This window comes from Elephantulus edwardii, unplaced genomic scaffold (assembly GCF_000299155.1).
Source record: "Elephantulus edwardii isolate Elephantulus edwardi_28Jun2011 unplaced genomic scaffold, EleEdw1.0 scaffold00249, whole genome shotgun sequence".
Lineage (NCBI taxonomy): Eukaryota > Metazoa > Chordata > Mammalia > Macroscelidea > Macroscelididae > Elephantulus > Elephantulus edwardii.
In genome coordinates this window covers 2,588,995-2,609,413 of record NW_006399999.1, presented here as the reverse complement: position 1 = coordinate 2,609,413, position 20,419 = coordinate 2,588,995, and the positions used below count along the sequence as shown (strand labels likewise).

Sequence of the window (20,419 nt, the reverse complement as noted above, 5' to 3'; positions counted from 1 at the left end):
CTCCTTGAAATCTGTCTTAAACACAACAGTAACCAACTAATGTTATTCAGTGCCTTTTTTTTAATCTTTGTTTAGATCAATCAATATCCACTAATTCCACTTCAAACATTAGTTTTGCATTTGGTGGAATTTTGGCATCAGGTTGTCCTTTTTTTCCATAAGCCCATTCTGGTTCAATCTCTAGGCGAGCCTTTTCTCCCTTACTCATAGTCAAGAGGGCTTCATCCCATCCTCTGATAACTTTACCAACTCCAACCTTAAAACTTAAAGGCTTGGCATTTTTCTTCTTCTTTGAACTTGTTTGAATATTAGTATCAAAAACAGTACCATCCTATAGTGTTCCTGTATACCAACAATGAACAACATCTCCTTTTTTAGGAAAGTTGGTTTTATCTCCCTTTTTAAGAACTGATTTTGTATATTTTGGTGGGCCCTCTTCCAGGGTTTCTTCAGACTTGGTTTCTTTGGGTTTGTCGTCATTAACTTTCACATTTTTCACCTGTTCCGACACCTTATTTATACTTTCAGTACCTTTGAAACGCTTAGTTTCAAATAGATGGTTATAGGCTGTAACTAAATGGTCCTTGTTAGCTGTCTTGGCCACATTTTTAATGTTTCCTAATAGCTTATGTTCTGCAAGAAACAAATCTGAACCGTGATCCTGGAGAAACTTGATAATGTCCTTCTTGGGCAGTTGCTCACTGCGAAGCTGCTCCACGGTCCAGGCCCGCTGTGGGACATTCGCCGCCATCTTCCCCCGCCGCCTCTACTCCACTCACTCTTTCATTTTAAGGTAGATGTTGAAATAAGATTTTGATATCTGCAAGAACTGGATTAACACTGCTAAAGAGAAGGTAAAGCACAGCTTGCTTAGTAAAAGAGTGTATTGCATTTTTGCCCCTTTTGAAAATCTTTATGTTGTCTTTGTAGTCCTCTGTTCCATCTCACATACTTAGGGCATCTTGTCGGGGCCAGTCTTTGGAGAAGGGCATCAGGCTTGGAAGGCCAGCACAAGAGAGGAAGACCATTGATAAGATGAAGTGAGATAGTGACTGTGGCAGTAGCGTCAGGTGTGTCAGAGATGGTTAGGTTGGCTTCGGATAGGGCAAGGTGTTCAGAGCCATTGTTCATAGACTTGCTGTGAATCATAATTGACTCAACAGCACATAACAACAATAGCCCCCTGTTAGGTAGATTGGATGATGCAGTGGATTAAACATGGGAGTGGTAACTGAAAAGCTGGTGGTTTGGACCCACCAGAAAGATGAGGTAGTTGGCTTCCTAAAGATTTACAGCCTTGGAAACCCTAAGGAGGCAGTTCTACTCCGTCCTACAGGGTCGCTGTGAGATGGAATCAACTTGACAGAAATATTAGCTTTAGGCTTAAGCCTTCTGTTTAACAAGTTGCTCCCACTCAGTAAGTCTATAGAACAGAGTAGAACTGTTCCTCCACAAAGTTACTGAGGCTGTAAATCTGTAGAGAGGAGACCACCCTTTCTTCTGTGGAGTGGCTAGTGTATTCAAACTCTTGACATTCTGATTAGCAGCCCAATGTTGACCAGAGTTTCTGAGTGTATGATGATGATGTTGTTGTGTGCCATTGTGTCAGAACTGACCCAGAAGGTTTTCAGACGCAGTTAATCACACAAGAGAAGATTGCCCATCATTCTCCCTTGGAGCAGCTGGTGGCTTTGAACTATATGCTTTGGGATTGCAGTGCAGTTTCTTACTCCATGCTACCAGAGTGGATTATTGGAACTGACCCATAGCTGACCCTCCAGCAAGTTTTCAGTGGTAGTTAATCAAATATGAGGAGGTTGCCCATCCTTCTCCAGTGGAGCAACTGGTGGATTTGAACTGCATGCCTTCAGGATTGCAACACATATTCTTACCACTAGGCCACCAGAGCCGTATGATAAAAAAGAGTAAAGAAAAGATTTTCAAGTCTCTTGGATGAGTACTAGGGAGGTCTGATGAGTGTTCCTCCATTAGTTGCAGTTGTAGATCATGCCACTAGAGGGCGAGCTGTCTAGAGCCCATCTAAAGGACTAAAGTAAGAAAAGAACGGATGAATTTGGCACAAACTACTAGATTAGACTTGGAAGCAGGAGTGGCATCCACTTCCTAAACAACATGCCTCCGGAAACTCTATGAACTTTGATAAATATCAATAGTTATAGAGAGACTTCAAGCCTTTGAGTCATGCTTGACTTGAAGGCAGTCAACATCAACTAGATCATACAGGAGCCCTACCCTCAGTAGGAAGGGAATTGAACAAAGACATGAAACCCTAGAGATAGTTTGTGAAACACTCTTGGTGCAGGCACAAGGTCAGGATACCTGAGCAGTTTAGCTGGTGAGTGGGGTGCTAGGAAAAACAGAGTGGCCCAAATGGGCCAGACTCGAGACTTAACAGTGGGCTCAGTTTATTGTTTCCTTACCACTGTGTCTTTGGAGCCCCTAAACTAGACATAAAACAAGGAGCCAGAGTTGAACAGACCAAAATTGGCTCAGATGATGAAGCAGCCAGTATGGACTTTAGCAAGGGCTTTCAGCTTTGCTTTTAATTGGGCACTTGCTTCTGTGAGAATGGCCCAGGCGCTTCAGTTGTCATGACAACTTGCCTTGCACTAGCGCTATTGTCTGAGCTGCTGAGTGGAGGTAAAGGTATTCTGTTGTCATGACAACAAGATTCCTATTATCTTTCCCCAAGTGGTAACTTAATTGTAGAAGAAATGAGGTTAACAAACAAGAGTGAGGGAGAAGAACAACTCAAGCCTGACAACTCTGAATCACTCAGTGAAGACCACTCAGTGAAGACCAAGAAGAAGAAAATGAACAGTCACAAGAGACAAGTAACTTTTTTTCAATTCCAGCTGAGCTAAGGGAACTCTTTTATAATGTACTCCCCCTAGAAAACCACTTGCATTCTCAACCTTAATCTGTATATGACAACCTAGGAAACTTCCTCCTAGATTGGGGGAGAGCCAGGAAACCCTTTACTAATTTTCAGTGCCCTTTTATTTAACTAACTTGATAAAGTCATCATTTTAGTGCTTACTATGTGCCTGTCACTGTGCCCATGTTTTTATTCACTATCCCAGTGGTCTGGTGGCCTAATATTAAGAAGCTATGCTGCAATTCCAAAGGCACACCTTTCAAATCTGCTAGTTACTTCAAGGAGGAAGAATAGGAAATCTCCTCTTGTGGGATTTACTGCCACTGAAAACACCCGGGAGGGTCAGCTATGAGCTGGTTCTGAGTTGAAGGCACCTAACAATAACAACATGTTACCTTTACAATTATTGGGCAGATAAGCAAATTGAATCAAAGAGATTAAAGTCCTTCGCTTATTTGAGGCTGTCCTAGGGCTAGAATTCAGGCTCCACACCCCCCCCCCCAGTGTAGCCTTAGATTGAATCTTGGTCTGTGTGAGGTTCAGTAAGGAGGAAAGAGTCCGTAAGGAGGAAAGAGTCCCAAGTACAAGGGAAGTAGGCCCCTTCCAAGTTGCACTCACCATGCGTTGGCGTCTCTGCCTTCTTCGAAGTCGTATGAATTCCTTATGCTGACGAGAGACAAAATTGACAGCAGCATACTCTAACAGTGCAGCAAACACGAAGAGCAGGCACACGGCCATCCAGATGTCAATTGCTTTCACGTACGACACCTACAATATCCACCATCAGAACAATCAACCTTCTCAGAGTCTGCCCATGGCCTAACCAGTGAATTGCCAGCCCATACTAGCTGTCTGTTATTCTTCAGTTTTATTCTGAATTTTTTTTCTGCTCTTTAAAGAAGCTGTCCATAATACGTCCCACTATCTGAAGGCTCATGTTAAAGAGATTGGGCTACCCATTTTCCTTCACCTCTCTGCACTCTCCACCTTCCATTTCCATCAACCGGTCTACACTACTTTTCTTTCTTTCTTTCCCCTTCTGCTCATTTTCTATTTCTTATCATTCTTCTCTTCTCTTTCTTGCAATAAACCAGCAATAAACAGGAGTCCAGTTATCTTCATGTCCTGTTATCTTCTATGGTCCTCATAGCCACCATGATAGTCAGGCAAGGCTTATTATTCACATATGAGACAAATGAAGACATTTAATGCTCAGAGACCAAAGGTGAAGGTGAAGAAAGCCCAGTGAGAAGGTGGCACTAGAACTCAGCAGTTCTGGGCTTCTAGTTTTGTGGCATTCCCATTTATGTAGGCTGTAGTCTCACAGACAGGCTAGAAGTCCCTTCCTTTCTCTCTACCTGTCTTATTCTTCCTTTGATCTTAGAATTTTCCCTCCTGCTCTCATTGAGAGTCACTGTTGAGGAATGAATGGAGTTATGAGGGAGTATCAACCACCTCCTTCTTGGGTCATTTCTCTAATTGTAGGGCTCTGTTGATATTCACCTATTCAACCCCTAGTGCACTACTTTTACCATTTGCCTTTGCTGCCTCTAAGGACTTTTCCTTTGTGATGGCTGAATAGTCATATCTCCCCTGGGATAGATTTGTGACTGATTGAGTAGGGCCAGGAGAGAAGACAGACTTCAGTTTTATGAGGTCTTTTCATCGCCTCAGCCAAATTAACTCCCTAAATAATTTTGAGCTTCTGAGCTCACCCCACAAGGCTCCCTCCCTCACACTCTTTTTCTCCAGCTTCTGCTATGCTGGAGTACTGCAGACTCCAGGTAAAAGAGGTTTCACTGTATACATCCTTTAATTCAGCATTCCTTAATCAGGGGAATTTTGGCCTTACATGGCATTTAGTGGTGTCTGGAAACATTTGTTATCATCACATCTTCGATGGAGATGTGATTGATATATAGAGGAAGTGTAGAGGTAGAGGAAGAAGGATGCTGCTAAACATATTAAAATATACAAGACACTCCCTTTCCCCTACAACAAAAAAGAATCTTCTGGCTCAAAATATCAGTAGTACTGAGCTTGAGCTAGAACTCAGTGATGCTATAGGTAGAATATTGATTGATCCAGGAAGCATAAAAAGAAGATAGAAAGAGTATACAGAGTCGCTGTACCAAAAAGAATTGGCTGACACAGAAGAATTTAAAGAAATAACATATAATCAAGAGACAATGGTGATGAAGGAGGAATTTCAGGCTGCTTTGAAGGACTTAGCAAAAAATAAGGCCCCAGGAATTGACATATTTCAACAAACAGATGCTGCCCTGGATGTGCTGCCCAGTTTGTGCCAAGAAATCTGGAGGAAAATGACCTGGTCAACTGACTAGAAGAGATTCATATTTATTCCCATTTCAAAAAAAGGTAAACCGACAGAATGTGGAAATTATCAAGCAATATCACTCAATCATATGCAAGCAAAAACTTGCTGAAGAGTATCCAGAAACTACTGGAACAGTACGTTGATAGAGAACGACCAGGAATACAAGCTTGGTTTAGAAGCGGTTGTGGCGCTATCACCAATGTCAGATGGATCTTGACTGAAAGCAAAGAGTACCAGAAGAATGTCTATCTGTGTTTTATTGATTGTGTGGATCCTGACAAATTGTGGCTAATCTTGAGGTGAATGGGAATCCCAGAACACTTGATTGTACTTATGTAAAACCTATACATGGATCAGGGAGCAGTCCTCAGAACAGAGCAAAGAAACACCACATGGTTTCAAGATCAGAAAAGATGCATCAGGGATGCATCCTTGTCTTCATACCTTTTGAATCTATATGTAAAACAGATCATTTGGGAGGGTGGGCTTTATGAGAAGGAATGTGACATCAGGATTGGAGGAAGATTCATCAACAACCTACATTATGCAGATGACACAACCTTGCTTGCTGAAACTGAGGAGGTCTTGAAGCACTTGCTGCAGAAGCTCAAGGACTGCAGTATTCAATATGGATGGAAGCTCAACATCAAGAAGACAAAGATTCTCACCGCTTGGCTGACTGGCAGCACCATGATGGATGGAGAAGATATTGAGGTTGTTAATAATTACAATTTATTCGGCTCCACAATCAACACTTTTGGTACCAGCAGCCAGGAAGTCAAAAGACAAATTTCACTGGGAAAATCTGCTGTCAGGGACCTCTCCAGAGTACTGAAAAGCAAAAATGTTAGTGTAGAGACTATGGTGTGCCTGGTCCAGGCCTTGGTCTTTGCAATTACTTGCTATGCATCAGAGGGTTGAAGAATGACTAAGGATGACAGAAGAAGAATCAATGCCTTTGAGTTATGGTACTAGAGAAGAGTCTTGAACATACCATGGACTGCCAAGAAAACAGTTTAGTTTGTCTTAGAGAGATTGAAAGCAGTTTCTCCTTGAAGGCTAGGATTTTGAAGCTTCATCTCACACACTTGGGCATATGTCTATGAGGGACAGTGCAGAAGAAGAAGACCCAGGTGAGGTGAATTGATACAGTAACTGGGATAAGGGGGGTAAGAATTATTGGAGTCAGTCAGACTGGCTCAGGACAGGGCAGGCTTTAGAGCTGTTATATATAGGATCACTCTGAGTGGCAGGTGACTCAGTGGCACCTAACAACAACAACAACAACTAAGCTTAAGAAACCCTGCACTACCTCCTTTAAAGCCATTCCAATGAGGTAGTAATGGTGAGTTGCTAGGTATCCCTGATTATGCGTCCCTTGGTGTCTCCACTTTGCTACTGCTAAGAAGTCATTCTGTTTCATTCACCATCTACAGTCCCATGCTGCATATTCTCTAGGGTTGTTCAGTAGATACTATGAAGATCAGTAATTACTTCATGGCAAAGAAGTATTGAAGGGCTTTGGGCCATTGCAGAAAAAGACACCATTAAGTGCCAGAAAGCAATTATTTTTAGAAATCAGTATGTTAATAATACATACCCCTAAAATATCTCTGGAATTCATCCAAGTGAGAAAACAAAGTGATTCCTGGGAGCAGATGGAGTGTATTTGTTCACAGGAGGAGACTGGAAAAGGAAGTTCTCTTGTCAAGAACAAGGCATACACTGCACTACTTTCCTATGTAAGAGAAGAATCTTCTCCAGGTGTGGCAGTGGTAATAAAGTAGGGCAGAATTCTTGAGTCTGAACTGCTTGTCTGGCATTGGTCTTGATCCAAGGCAACTAGCCTAGCATAGTCATTGTAGCCCAGCCTGGCCCTACCTGCCGGCCCTACCTGCCTTTTAACACCTCATCAATATCTCTGTATACCTTGTTGTTGTTATGTACTGTTGAGTCAGAATCAACTCCTTCCTGACCCTCCATCAGGTTTTTAGAGGCAGTAAATGACATGGAAAGTGATCACCTATCTTTTCAGCAGAGCAGCTGGTGGATTCAAACTGCATGCTTTTGTGTTGGCAGCACAATTCCTTACCACCAAGCCACCAGAACTCCCTTTAGTATATCTAGAAAACACATTTACAAAACATGATCTCTGACAACTTCTGGAACCCATGATCCTAATCTGAGCATGGTCATCACTTATTTCTATGGGACTTTGGACCACCTCTAGGGTTTTCCATCAACTCAAGAGCTTGATGGGAACAACACTAGCTGTTTTAGCTCAAGTCCATCACTCATATCTTTCTACTCTGACATCTGATGACAAAAACAGATTGTTGTTGCTGTTGTTTGGTGCTTTTGAGTTGACTGTGACCCTGTGAACAACAGATCTGAACCTTGCCCTATCCTGAACCATCATCACAAGCCCATTATTGTAATCACTGTGCCAATCCATCTCATTAAGGGTCTTCCATTTATTGAATAGTTACTATGAGCCAAATACTATTCTGTGTTAACACATTTATTTCTTACAATAACTGTATGGAAGAGATAATGCTATTGTTCCCTAAGGTTCACTGTTCCTTCTTTTCCCCTAAAATTCACTAATAATAGATGGTGAGTCTGGGACTTAAATGTAAATCTGCCTGATTTCTTAATTCCTACTCTATACTCTCATTCCCGTTAAATGGGAAATTAATCAATTCATTGTAGATATCACAGATTACCTCTAAATCCTCCATTTGACTATGGAACAAGCACTAGGAGATGGGAGATTACAGGGTCTGATTCTCACTCAACTAGAGCAAGAAGAAATCTGTTCACTGGAAGATCCACAGAAACTCTGTAGGATTTGCAACTCATCATTTCTCTATGTCCTTGTATAGTGTCTGGTACACAGAACATGTGCACAGTAAATATATATGGAATGAATGAATGACTCCCTGATTTGCTCAGAACCTTGCTGACTATAAGGGCTTTGAAATGACCTCTATAAATTCTCTACATGAAGACATAAGATAGGGAATACTGGGCCCCTTTCCATCAGCACAAATATCTCTGAGTAATCAAAACATCACCAGGGCCCAGCAGATTAGAGTTCACTAACTTTAATTGCTATGTGCTACCTTGGAATTGTCTCATCTCAGACAAATGGACACTATCTTCTAGAGTTCTTTGTCATAGTATCTAATTTTGGACCAATTGAGAGGAGAGATGTGAGTTCAAAATCCTGCTACTGTTTCTGGTTTCTCGTAGGGTATGATGTTGAGAAGGTCATTCTACATCTTTGGGTTGCATTCCCTCATTCTACTCACTAAGAACCCTTTAACCTTGGATCTGAAGAAAGGACTTCTGGAAGAAGTAAAAATCAAGCAGGTGTCTTCTGTATTCCTCTAGCCAGACAGTATCCCTAACTTGAACTTCTACATGTTGTAGAGAAAGAGAATGGAGGACACTTGCTTTTACTCAGGAGCTCTTCTCAACCTTAAATATAAGGTGAATGGGGAGTATGAGGGAGAAGGGGGTGAATGGAAAATGGAGAGCTCTATGGCAAGTAAATTCTCTACACGTCTCTTCACCTTGGGCAAAGAGGCCCGGGAGCCAGAGCTCTGAGTTGTCATGGTAAGCACGGTGGTGATGCCCAGACCCACACGGGCAGGGGCAGCATCCATGTTGATCCAGAAGGAGACCCAGGACAGGATGACGATGAGTAGGCTGGGGATGTACATCTGAATCAGATAGTAGCCCATCTGCCGTTCCAAGTGAAACTTCACCTCGATGCAGGTGAATTTCCCTGCAAGGAAAGAGGTGGGGTATCAGGTCCCAGCTCCTCAGCCTGCAGCTGTTCATAAAGGGTCAGAATCAAAGGCTACTTTTCTCTGTTGTCCTGCCTCTGGACACCTCAACTGTGCCAGTCAATGGCCAGCTTCTCAAACAGCCTCTGGTAGTGCCAGATGTGTGTACTAAGGAAACTTTCAGAACAACCATGAGGGAGTTGATGTCTGGCTCTGACTACTTTAACTTGCCACATACAAGCAGATTAAGTAAACAGATTAAGAGCAGTAGGGCTGTAGAGCCAAATCCCCTGGATTTGAATCCTCAGATTTCCACTTACTAGCTTTGTGACATAAAACACCTAACCTTCTTGAACTTCATTTCCCTTGCCTGGAAAATGGTGTAATGATATCTCCTCCAGCACTAGGCTATTCTAAGAATTAGATGAGATAGCACATGGACAACTGTTACTATTGTTATCACTTTCAACAACAACAACAAAAAATCTTGGATTCTCAGCAGACTTCTTTGGACTCCCTACTACCCCAGGAGCTCTTTAGTTCATTAGGATAAATGCTGCCTGTGTCTTGAGCAAGGGAGGACAGCCAGGTAGCAAATATCTGGAAACAGTGCATGACACAGAAACCAGCTCTGGACAGTTGGCAGTGGTTTCCCATGAAGCATTAGGCATCAGCATTCTATTCCACCAAAAAAAAAGTGCATTAGATTGAGGCACATGTACCACTGCTCAGTCTTTCCTGCCAGCCATCTTCACTTTCCTCACCTTCCCACATATTTAAGGTTAAGAAGATACTCCCTCAGAGCTTCTTCCAGAAGCAGAGGGTTAGAATAACCAAAGCAAAAAGGGAAATATGTGTGCATTCTTATTTTATTCTAGCCTAGGCCTACCCTTATTATGCCTACCTGATTCCTCATGGCCAGTGATTCCACCAATGATTGATCATGTGTGTAATGCAGTAATGTCTTACTGTTGCCAAAGTCAACTTTGTCTGAACCTTTTCCTGGGTTTCTTGTCATGACATGCATTTACTCAAATGAAAACTCGAACTCATTGACTCTTCAGCAGGGTTTCAGAGGCTGTAAATTACATGGCAGGTGATTGCCAGTCTTTCTCCTGAGGAACCACTGATGGATTTGAACCTCCTGTCTTTGAGTGGACAATTCTTTACAGACTATGCCACCAGACCCCTTGCATTTGCTAGGTACCCATATTTCCTGCTTCCATCCTACCTCCCAAAACAACTGTTTTGTTTTTAACTTGCAGTGTGGTAGCCAACATCAACTTAAAGAGACTTCATGTGTATCAGAGTAAAACTGTGCCCTGTAGGGTTATTTATTTATGGCTGATGTTTTCCCTCTGAAGTGGATTGTCAGGCTTTTCTTCCTGGACACCTCTGGGTCGATTTGAATTGCTAACCTTTTGGTTAGCAAAAGTTTATTGATTGTTTGTACCACCACAGGAATTTCTTTCTTTCTTTTTTTTTTTTCTTTTCACAAAATCAGCATGTATTTAGTACATGTAATACCCAGTTTAGGACACATTTGAGTTACCATGAGTCACATTTATGTTGGTTTTTTCCACTATATACATTATTGCATCCCATAATTTGCTGGTGTTAGATAGTCATTTGCTGATGTTTATATGCAATGTTTCCAATCCCCAAAGATAGCTAAAGACAAGATTTATAATAATACTGAAAGTGTTGCTGTTAGATGCTGTCATGTTGGTATGGATTCATATTAGCCCTCTGTACAAGAGAATGAAACACTGCAGATTCTGTGCTTTCCTCATGTTGTTGTTAGGTGCCATCGAATTGAGTAGGACTCATAGTGATATGTTCAATCCTACTGTTACAGTCACTTTTTCAATCCATCTTGTTGAAGATCTTCCTTTCTGTCTCTGACCTTCCACCTTTCACAGTGTGATGACTTTTTCTAAGAACTGGTCCTTCATTACAACATGCCCAAAGTATGTGAGATGAAGTTTTACCATTCTTGCCTCTGAAGAGCACCCTGGTTGCACTTCCTCCAATATAGACTTGCTCATTCTTTAGGCAGTTCATAGGATATTCAGTTCTATGCTCCAACACCACAATTCATCATCATAATCATTGTTCTTTTGAGCAAACTTTTGCACTGTCAGTCCATCTTGTTGAGAGTCTTCTTTTTAATCAACCTTCTGTTTTACCAAGTATTTTATTTTTCTCACATACCTAAAATATATGAGATAAAAATCTCAACATCATAATTTTTTTTAAAAAAAGTTCTATCTTAACAAACAGAAATTTATTCTCTTACAGGTTTAGAGGCTAGAAGTCTAAGTTCGGGATATAAAGACTAGGGGAAGGCCTTTTCTCTATGTCAGTTGTGGAGGAATCCTTGTTTGCGTTAGCATCTGTAGGCCCAGTGTTTCCTGAAGACCTCTGTGTGTTCTGGCATTCCTTGTTGCCAAGGAGTTTTGACATGATGGGTCTCAGATACAAATAGATTCACTGTACTCTTGGCAATTATTTCTTTGTTGTACTGAAGGCCCCATGCCTGTGTTCTATTTCCTCCCTTTTGATCTCGATTAAAATGTTGTTAAGTGCTGTGCTCATAAACTCCAGCATGCTTAAGTCCATTATTATAGTCACTATGCCAGTCCATCTTGTTGAAAGTCTTTCTCTGACCCTCCACCTTTCCCAGAATGATCCCTTTTCCCAAGAACTAGCCCCTCCTGACAACTTGCCCAAAGTATGTAAGATTAAGTTTCACCGTCTTTACCTCTAAGGAGCACCCTGGTTCCATTCATGTGTTCTTTTGGCAGTCCATGAGATGCTCAATACTCTTCTACACCACCATAATTCATTCTCATAATCATTTTTTCTTCTAAGACAGATTGGTTTTTTATTTTGGAAGTCTATGGGGTATTCAATACACTTCTCCAGCATCACCAAGGGAGGAGCTCTTGTGAAGTAGCCTATAGCAAGTTGTGCAACTTACCCAAAGGCTACTCATATTCAGAAGTTTGAATTCACCAATGGCTCCTTGAGAGAAAGACAGTCTCCTCCTTACCTTGGAAGCCTGGTGATAAAGAGTCGCAATGAGATAGAACAAACCAGTAAGATCTCAAAAAAACCCTCAAACATAATAGCCGTCAAGTTTTAACATATTTAAAATCAACTCATAGACCCTCCAGAGGGTTTTCTAAGGTTGTAAATCATACAAGAAGATTGTCCATCTTTCTCTTTTGGAGCTTCTGGTGGATAGTAACTAACAAAAAGGTGCTGCCTTTGGGTGAGCAGTGCAATTCCCTAAGAACTATACTACCAGAGCTCCCTAAATGGTGAAATAAGAGGTGTTAAAAGGTTACACCCCAGGGAAACTCCCCTTACATCCATTTAGGGCTGTGATTCGATTAAAGAGTGCAGCATTCCACCATTAATCTTCATATAACTATTTGCCTTATCTGGCTGTGGGGACTCATCATCACATATTTTCCACATAATATCATTGACGGGAGGCACAATTCAACCTATAACATTTCACTCTTTGGCCTCTCAAAGTTCATATCCTGTTACATGCAACATACTTTTATCCCATCATATCCTCACAAAAGTCTTACATCAACTTCAAGTCCAAATCTGTCCTGGGGCAAAATCTTCTTCATCTATGAATCTAGAATGTAAGTTATTCACTTCCAAAGTACAATGGGGATACAGGCACAAAGTAGACATTTCCATTACAAATTAGATAAATTAGAGGGAACAAAAGGACAACAGATACCGAGCAAGTCAAATACTCAGCATAACCAGTTACATTAGCCCTCAAGGCTTAAAATAATCCTTTATTCTCTGAGACCATCTAGGTAATGGTTTTGTCCTCCAGACTTTTCAGTCTTGGCCACTATCTTTGTGCTTAGGGATAGGAGCCCCTCGGTCTCAGCTTCAGATCTGATTTTCAGGCTCACTCAGAGAACAATTCTGCCCTCTCAGCTTTGGGTGACCCCATTCTTCTAATCCAATTGAGTGGTAATCCCACTTTCTCTATTCCAAAAGGCTCTTTGGGGCATGACAATCCTGCTCCCTCAACTCTGGGCAGTGGCCCTATCTTAAAGGTAGCCCCATACTCTGGAACCAAGTTGGCAAAGATGTAACTCTTTGAAACTTAGGAAACTGTGACTCTCCCCCTATCCCTAGAGATCCCAGAAGCAAAGGCCCTACTTTGAGACCCCAGAGATAATAGCCTTATCCTTTGAGATAGGCAAAGAGGCCAGCCTAGTCTCTATCCTGTTCAGCAAATGACAAAGTTCTTTGGCTTGGCTGTTAAGTTTACAGAGGTATCTCACTTGCCAGTAAACTTTGGCTCAAAGGCACTCAGCTTTCTAACTCTGTAGGAGGGCAAGCCCAGCTTCACCAACAAGTGCTGAAATGTACTCTATTACACTAGGAAATCTCCTGCTGGAAGACATTCAGTTCTCTTGCTCAATGGGTCAATTCCCATGCCATCTTTTGTGGTCTCTATCTCTGCACAGGTCTCCTAGTTCTGCTGCTGCTGTTTCTCTGTTACTGCTTCTCATTGTCTGTGCTTATCTCTGGTGCTGAAATTCTCCTTTCATTTGAATTGCTTCTGACATGTAGAAGGCCACCAAACAGTCTCTTCAAGGCAATCTAGACTTAAAAATTTTATACTGGTTTATTTACAAAGTTCGTATACATTGTTTTTCACACTGGGTCTTTCCCCTTTCCTTTAACCACCCCTTCCTCCACCCATCAAATTATGTGACCCTATGATTAAGCACCCCCCCATCCTCACCCCTCTGCTCACACCCTCCCCACCTTGGATCCTCATACTTGTTCTATAATAATGGTCTTATACAGTATTTGTCTTTATGAGACTGAGTTTGTTCACTTACCATAATGCTCTCCAGCCCCTCCCAAGCTAGGTAGTAATTTACAAAACTACTACTCCTGCATGCTGCGTAGTATTCCATCATGTGAATGTTTGATAAATTCTCTATGCATTCCATTGTAGTTGGATATTTGGGCTGTTTCCATGTTCTTGTGATGGTGAATATCGTTGATATGAACATTGGTGTACAAATCTCCATTTGTGCTTCAGTTCTCATTCTCTCAGGGTATTTGGTGCCATTGAGTCAACTACAATTCACAGTGACTCTGTGAAGAACCAATCTGAATCCTACCCTATCCTCATAATCTCTGATATCCTCAAACCCATTGATATGGTCACTATGCCAATCTGTCTTCTTGAAAGTCTTTCTATCTTTCACTTACCCTCCACTTCTCCTAGCATATCTCTCTCTAAGGACTGGTCCTCTTGAAAATATGTCCAAAGTAAGTGAGATGAAATTTCACCATCCTTGCTTCTAAGGAGCGTTGTAGCTACACTTTTTTCAAGAACTGTTGCTTTGACAGCCCATGGGATATTCAATTCTTTTTTTTCCCCCAATGCTACAATTCAAAGGCATCAATTCTTCTTCATTTCCTTAATCATTGTCCAATATTTCAGGAAGCAATTCAAAATACCATGGTTTGGAGCAGGCACATCTTAATCTTTAAACTGATATCCTCACTCTTTAGAACTTTGGAGTGAGGTCTTTGACAGCATATTTCCTCAGTGCAACATAGCTTTTGATTTCTTGACAGCCAGTTTCAAGTAAAATGAAATTGTTGACAACTTTAGTCTTTTTTCCATCTGTCGTGATGTTGCTTATTGGCCCACTTGTATCCCAACTGAATTTTAAAATCATCTTAAGAATAGATTTGACACATTGAACACTAATTCCTGAAGACCAGATAGGTTGTGGAATGACATCAAGGACATCATCGATGAAGAAAGCAAAAGGTAATGATAAAGACAGGGAAGAAAGAAAAGACCAAAATGGATGCCAGGAGAGACTCTGAAACTTGTATTAGAATGAAAACAAGTTAAAACAAGGGGAAGAAATACTGAGGTAAGGGAGCTGAACAGATTTCAAAGGGCAGCTCAGGAAGACAATGCAAAGTATTATAATGATTTTCCTTTACTGTTAGTTACCTTAACGTTTTTCTGGACTTTCTGTGTTATTTAGTTCCAAAACAACTTCCCACATTTTAGGTATCAATCAGAGTATCACCTCACTCTTCCAGTCCAAAATTCTTAATTATCTAATGATGCTTGCAAAGATATTACCAGTAGAGGCCTCAAACAGACCAAAACTACTCCTATACTTTAAAAGGCTACACAAGGCCAAGTTCAGGATATATGTTCAAGGGGAAGGTCCTCTTTCTGTTTCAGTTGCAGAGGAAAGTCCTTGTTTCTTTTAGCATCTGTAAGCCCAGTGTTCTCTGGAGACCTCCACATTCTGACCTTTCCTAGTGTTCAAGGAGTTTCATCGTGTGGGAGCTTGGGTCCAAAAGGACACACTCCACTCCGAGTGATTATTCCTTGGTGGTGCTAACAGGCCCCCTTGCCATCTTCACTTTTAAAGATCATTCTGATTGGACTTCTTCCAAGATAGATTTGTTCATTTTTCTGGCAGTTCATAGTAACTATTCCTTGCCAACATTGTAATTCAGAGAAATAAATTATCCAGATTTTATTATTGATTGTCCTATGTTTTATAAGCATATGAAGCTATTTAAAACACCATGGCATGGGCTAGGTATACCTTATTCCTCAAGGAGACATCTTTGTTAAGACAGAGACAGACAGGGAAGAAGCATCTGACAATCTACTTCTGAAAATAATTGACCAATGAGTACCTTATATAGACACTGATCAAAAAAGGCAGTAATAATGAAAATGGGGATGGGTGAAAGGATATTTGGCTTATTCTAGAACCAGTTTCTAATGAAGGTATTGGAATGGAACCTTTGTCTAGGTCTGGACTATATGCATAGCAAAAGTATAAAGAGAAATTAATGATAATCTTTATAGCTCACATTTATCAAGCTCCAACAATGCCATTCACAGTTTGTATATCATCTTATTTAATCCCTCAACAACTCTAATAATAGTATCTCCCATTTTACAGACAGGGATACTGAGGTTCTAAGAGATTAAACTATGTTCCTCACATCAAAGTTTGGAAACGAGTGTCATACAAATAGCCATTTCTACCCCCAAAAGGGTACGGTGATTTCCACTCCTCCTTGAACTTTCTAAATACTAAATTTCTAAATTTCTCTCTCCTACTCTGTACCCTCATAAACATTCACACACACATTCAGAGGACAGTCCCAAAGTCTATCAGTAATGAAAAGAACTCAGAGTCTCTCTCCCCTTTTCAGTCTTTTACCTCTGCTGAGGTTCTTAGATACTCCAAGACAAATTGATAGAGGAAACTAGGAACTAGCAGCTTTAAGGGATATTGTAGGGAGCAGATGTTTAGGCCAGAAAAGCAGTCCTTTCCTACCTTCTGGCCCATGTCTCCCACCTGGAAAAGCAAGCCAGTTCTTGAGACCTGGGCAGTGATAGTTGCGGTCAGCAGTGTGGATAGTAAGCTGGCCAGAACTTTGGGCTCTGTTCTCTCTTTATCCAGTGTAGCCATTGACTACTCCAAAGTGTTTATTCCCCAATTTCCACACTAAGATGGGTTCCTTCCTGCCACTTACTGACACAGGCCTTTTTGCTCTACAGCATGTTAGGTCTAGATTAAAATTCTGAGTCCACTATTTACTAGCTTTGTGATTTGGACAATTGATATGACTTCTTAGAACCCTAATTATCCCATTTTGAAAAATAGGACTGATAATCCCTTCCTTACAGGTTTATTGTGCCTTTGGAATGAGATAAGATATATGAAGCACTTACCACTATATCTGGCACAGGTTGCCTTGCCCCACTTCCCTCCTCTCTGGAAGCCAATAATAATTCTGAATTTTTACCTGTGTTGTAGTGCTTGGTACAATAGCCTAGATCCTTCTCATCCCTCAAGATAAACTGGGGCAAAGTCAGCCCCTCAGCCACTTGGACAGCAGGAGCATCTTCCAGCCACTCAAACACGAGGTCATTCATGGTATAGCCAACTGAAACATGACAGAGATGACAGAGCTACAGAATTTGGTTGTTGGGTAGGAGTCAGAAGTTGGATCAGAACTGGCAGGAAACATGGGATGAGGAGGAAGACCTAGGCTTCAGGAGCTTCACACTGCTCACGTTGAAAAGGGAGATTTGACCTGTTGTATCATGGGCCCACCCCTCACTAAGGAAATGAGGAAGATTTCAGACTCTTGTCATACCCAGTTCTCAAGCCTAAGAGAAGTCTAAGGAGAAATTATTTTTGTAGACCTAGAAAGCAGGTCAGGAGGGTTGGAAAAATGTCAAGGAACCCAGCTGGGAAGTTTCTGCCATATTTCAAACCCAAAGGACTGAGCATGTGTACAAACCACATGTTTTGAGGCTTAGCCAGCCTCAAAACCAGGGCTTCTGCCACTTCACCCAAGGGAATTAAACACTATTTATATCCTGCTAGTCATGCATGGGACAATGGATGCACAACAGAGTACTATCCTGGGTCTTGAATTTGGACAAATTGAGAGCTAACATCTGAACATGTCAAGTTGCTCACAAATAGCTAGCTATCATGACTGTGTTCAGATATATCAGGCAAAATTAGGAGCAGAGACATCAAGACCAAGGCCAAAGAAAAACCTTGACCCAAGTGGTTGTATAACTTTGGGTAAGCCACTTTCCTATTTGTAAAATGAGGATACTAGTAGATAATCTACCTTTCTTTCAGAGCTGTAAGGGGCTATTGAGAATCTCCATGTGAAAGTGATTTATGAGCTCGAAAGAACTTATCATATTGTATCCACTCTGGAAATAGTCTTCCAAACATTCTCTGAAGACCAGATAACTTTCTCTTGATCTTACAATTACAACTTACCCAGGAGTTAGAGAAAGAGTTGAAGTAGGTGGCGGTCTAGCCTTTTCATCCCCTGCCACTTCTTTACTTTGAGCAGCCCTTTCTGGCTGGCACTTCTGTCATAGAGTTAATAGACTTTGCCTTTGTCTCTCACCTCTACCCTGAGCATTGTCCTATGCTGAGAACAGTCTTCTCCCGACCCTCTACAGAGGTGATCTATTTTCATGGATAATCAAGGATTAGAGAGTTTCCCTTTCCTGTTAACACTGACACTTTTATAGTCACCTTCACTGTGTTAACTCAGGGGGACTAAAGAAAGATAGAATTACTTCAGGTACTGTGAAAAAAGGGAAGGGTATCTCTTAAATTGCTCCACAACAAGCACAAGCACATGTGTATGTAGGCCTGGCACCTTCCCATTCCCTGGCCCTGCAGAACAACCAGACTAGCAAGTATTGTGGAGATGGAAAATCCTGCTGTGCGGAGTGTTAGGGAGTCCTGACTCCTAATCTTATTTGCACCAAGAACTGACTTTGTGTTTGACTGTTTAAGTCCCTCTCCATTATGAGTTCCCCTTTTCCTGTCTCAGATATTCATGGGGAGGGATTGACTAGTGAGTATTCTTGGCTTTGTCTTATAACTCTTTCAAGACACTTACAGCTCTCCAGCTGCATTGTGCAGGTCTGGATATCCATGGGGAAGTTCTTGAGATCCATCGGGCAGGACAAAATGAGAGTTAATCTGTTGGGGACAATAAGAAAGAAAAGACAATGGCTTCCTGGGGTCTAGCCCAGCACAGGAGATTCTCTTCTCACCCATCTGTCCATATCTGACTTCTTCCCCTTGCTTCACACTTTCCTGGCCCAAGCACACCTGATGCTGTAGAGAACATTCCCATTCTTAAAGATGCGCAGTAACTTGTTGTCTGTGGTCACCTCATGGAAATTGGCCCCTTTCTCATTTGCAAAGAACAAGTCTGGCTTCCAAATGGAATCCAGCATGGAGGGATCCAGGTCCAATGAGTCATCAGGATATTCTTGATAGGCTAGGCGTGGGTCATTCCACTGTTGCCGCAAGAAGACATTCACCCGGTAGTCCTGGGAAGGGACAGAAAGTGGTGCATTACTGGTAGTGTTATTCCCACAGACCCAGCAAGCCTATATGGGCAGGAGGGCCATGAAAAAAGAAATGGGAACACATTTATCAGAGACAGTGGGCACTTTCCACTACAGACAGAATCTGCCTTGGGTTGCTGTGGCAAAGGTGAGTGGAAACAAGGCACTTTTATCATTCACTTATTATGTGCATTATATATATATATATATATATATATATATATATATATTATTATTATCTGCTAAGAGTTTTCTTTATATAGACATCTCATCTAAATCTCTTTCTCACCAACTCTGTTATAGTCCCTATTTTAGAAATGAGAAAACAGAAACAAATAGAAATTGAAATATCCTTACCAAGATCACACACCTACTATGTGGTAGAGCCAGGATTTGAACCTAGGACTCTCAGATTTCAAAGACTGTGCCAGCTTCACAGTGGCCTAGCTGCTACTTAGACTTGCTTCTCTTTAGCCATGTAAGCCTATGGTTCTGGAAAGATGACCTCTCTGTGACCAATTCCAGACACTGTATGACTTTAACCATGACTAAAAAAAGAGAGAGAGGAAAGTAGAGGGAAGAAAGGCTTGCTAACTGGTTTTTCTCTCATTGACGCTGGAGTGGAGGTGGGGAGCAGAGAGACCCCTTACCATAGTGGTCTCAGTGACGGAGCCAAAACTGTTGATGAAGATGTTGCAGGTCACGTTCACAGGTGGGCCTAAGGGCAGAAGAACACAGCTCATTGGTAGGATATTCCAGGAGGCTGGGAGCAGATCCCAGGACTCCCTCCTAGAGCTGCAGGCCAGGACATTGCTGGGAGAAAGCAGACAGCTCCAAAGGCCCCAAGGACTAGTGGGAAAGTTGTCTCCTGAACTATTAGAGCTATCTGGGTAGTATATCCCCAAAAGGTGTGAAGGAAGAGTGTGGTTTTGGTTTTGTTTTTAGGATGAATTCTTTTACCTTTAAAATTGGGCCGAATCCTGGCATCATATCCAGATGTTCGTCCCATAAGCTTGTCGAGGAAATCAGAGGGGGACATGGGCTGGGAGATCCCCCTGGGCCCAGATTTGACTTCCTCTTTTGCCACCGCCACCCTGGACAGGAGAGTAAAGACATCTGAGGCTAATTGTATTTTACATTTGTCACAAAGCCCTCTCTACCTCGGTTCCCAGCAACCTCTGGCTGGTCTCCCAATCAGGTAGGAGGAGAAGAGATAGCAAGTATTTGGGTGTGTCTTTCCAAAACAAGGAGAACAAAGCCAGACAGAAAACAACAGTACAGCTCACTAATTGTTGTTGTTTGTTATGTGCCATCGAGTTGCTTGCGACTCATAACGACAACAGCCCTAAACTTTGCTCTGTCCTGTGCCAATCGCCCTGCCTCTGACACTCCCATCCTGATTACCCCAGTCACTGAATCAATCC

At 41.8% G+C, this 20,419-nt stretch overlaps 1 protein-coding gene and 1 pseudogene across 1 annotated transcript in view; both read right to left on the bottom strand.

Annotated features, from left to right (window-relative positions):
* GLRA4 (glycine receptor, alpha 4) overlaps positions 1 to 20,419 on the bottom strand; it is a 33,237-nt gene that overhangs the window by 6,994 nt on the left and 5,824 nt on the right. Inside the window, exons 2-8 of the mRNA XM_006899253.1 lie at positions 19,956 to 20,089; positions 19,646 to 19,713; positions 18,754 to 18,977; positions 18,539 to 18,621; positions 16,901 to 17,041; positions 8,816 to 9,030; positions 3,518 to 3,667 (exon numbers count right to left, since the gene is read on the bottom strand). Coding sequence (XP_006899315.1) covers positions 3,518 to 3,667; positions 8,816 to 9,030; positions 16,901 to 17,041; positions 18,539 to 18,621; positions 18,754 to 18,977; positions 19,646 to 19,713; positions 19,956 to 20,089 — 1,015 coding nt within the window. The remainder of the gene's footprint in view (positions 1 to 3,517; positions 3,668 to 8,815; positions 9,031 to 16,900; positions 17,042 to 18,538; positions 18,622 to 18,753; positions 18,978 to 19,645; positions 19,714 to 19,955; positions 20,090 to 20,419) is intronic.
* LOC102872786 lies at positions 77 to 751 on the bottom strand (annotated as a pseudogene).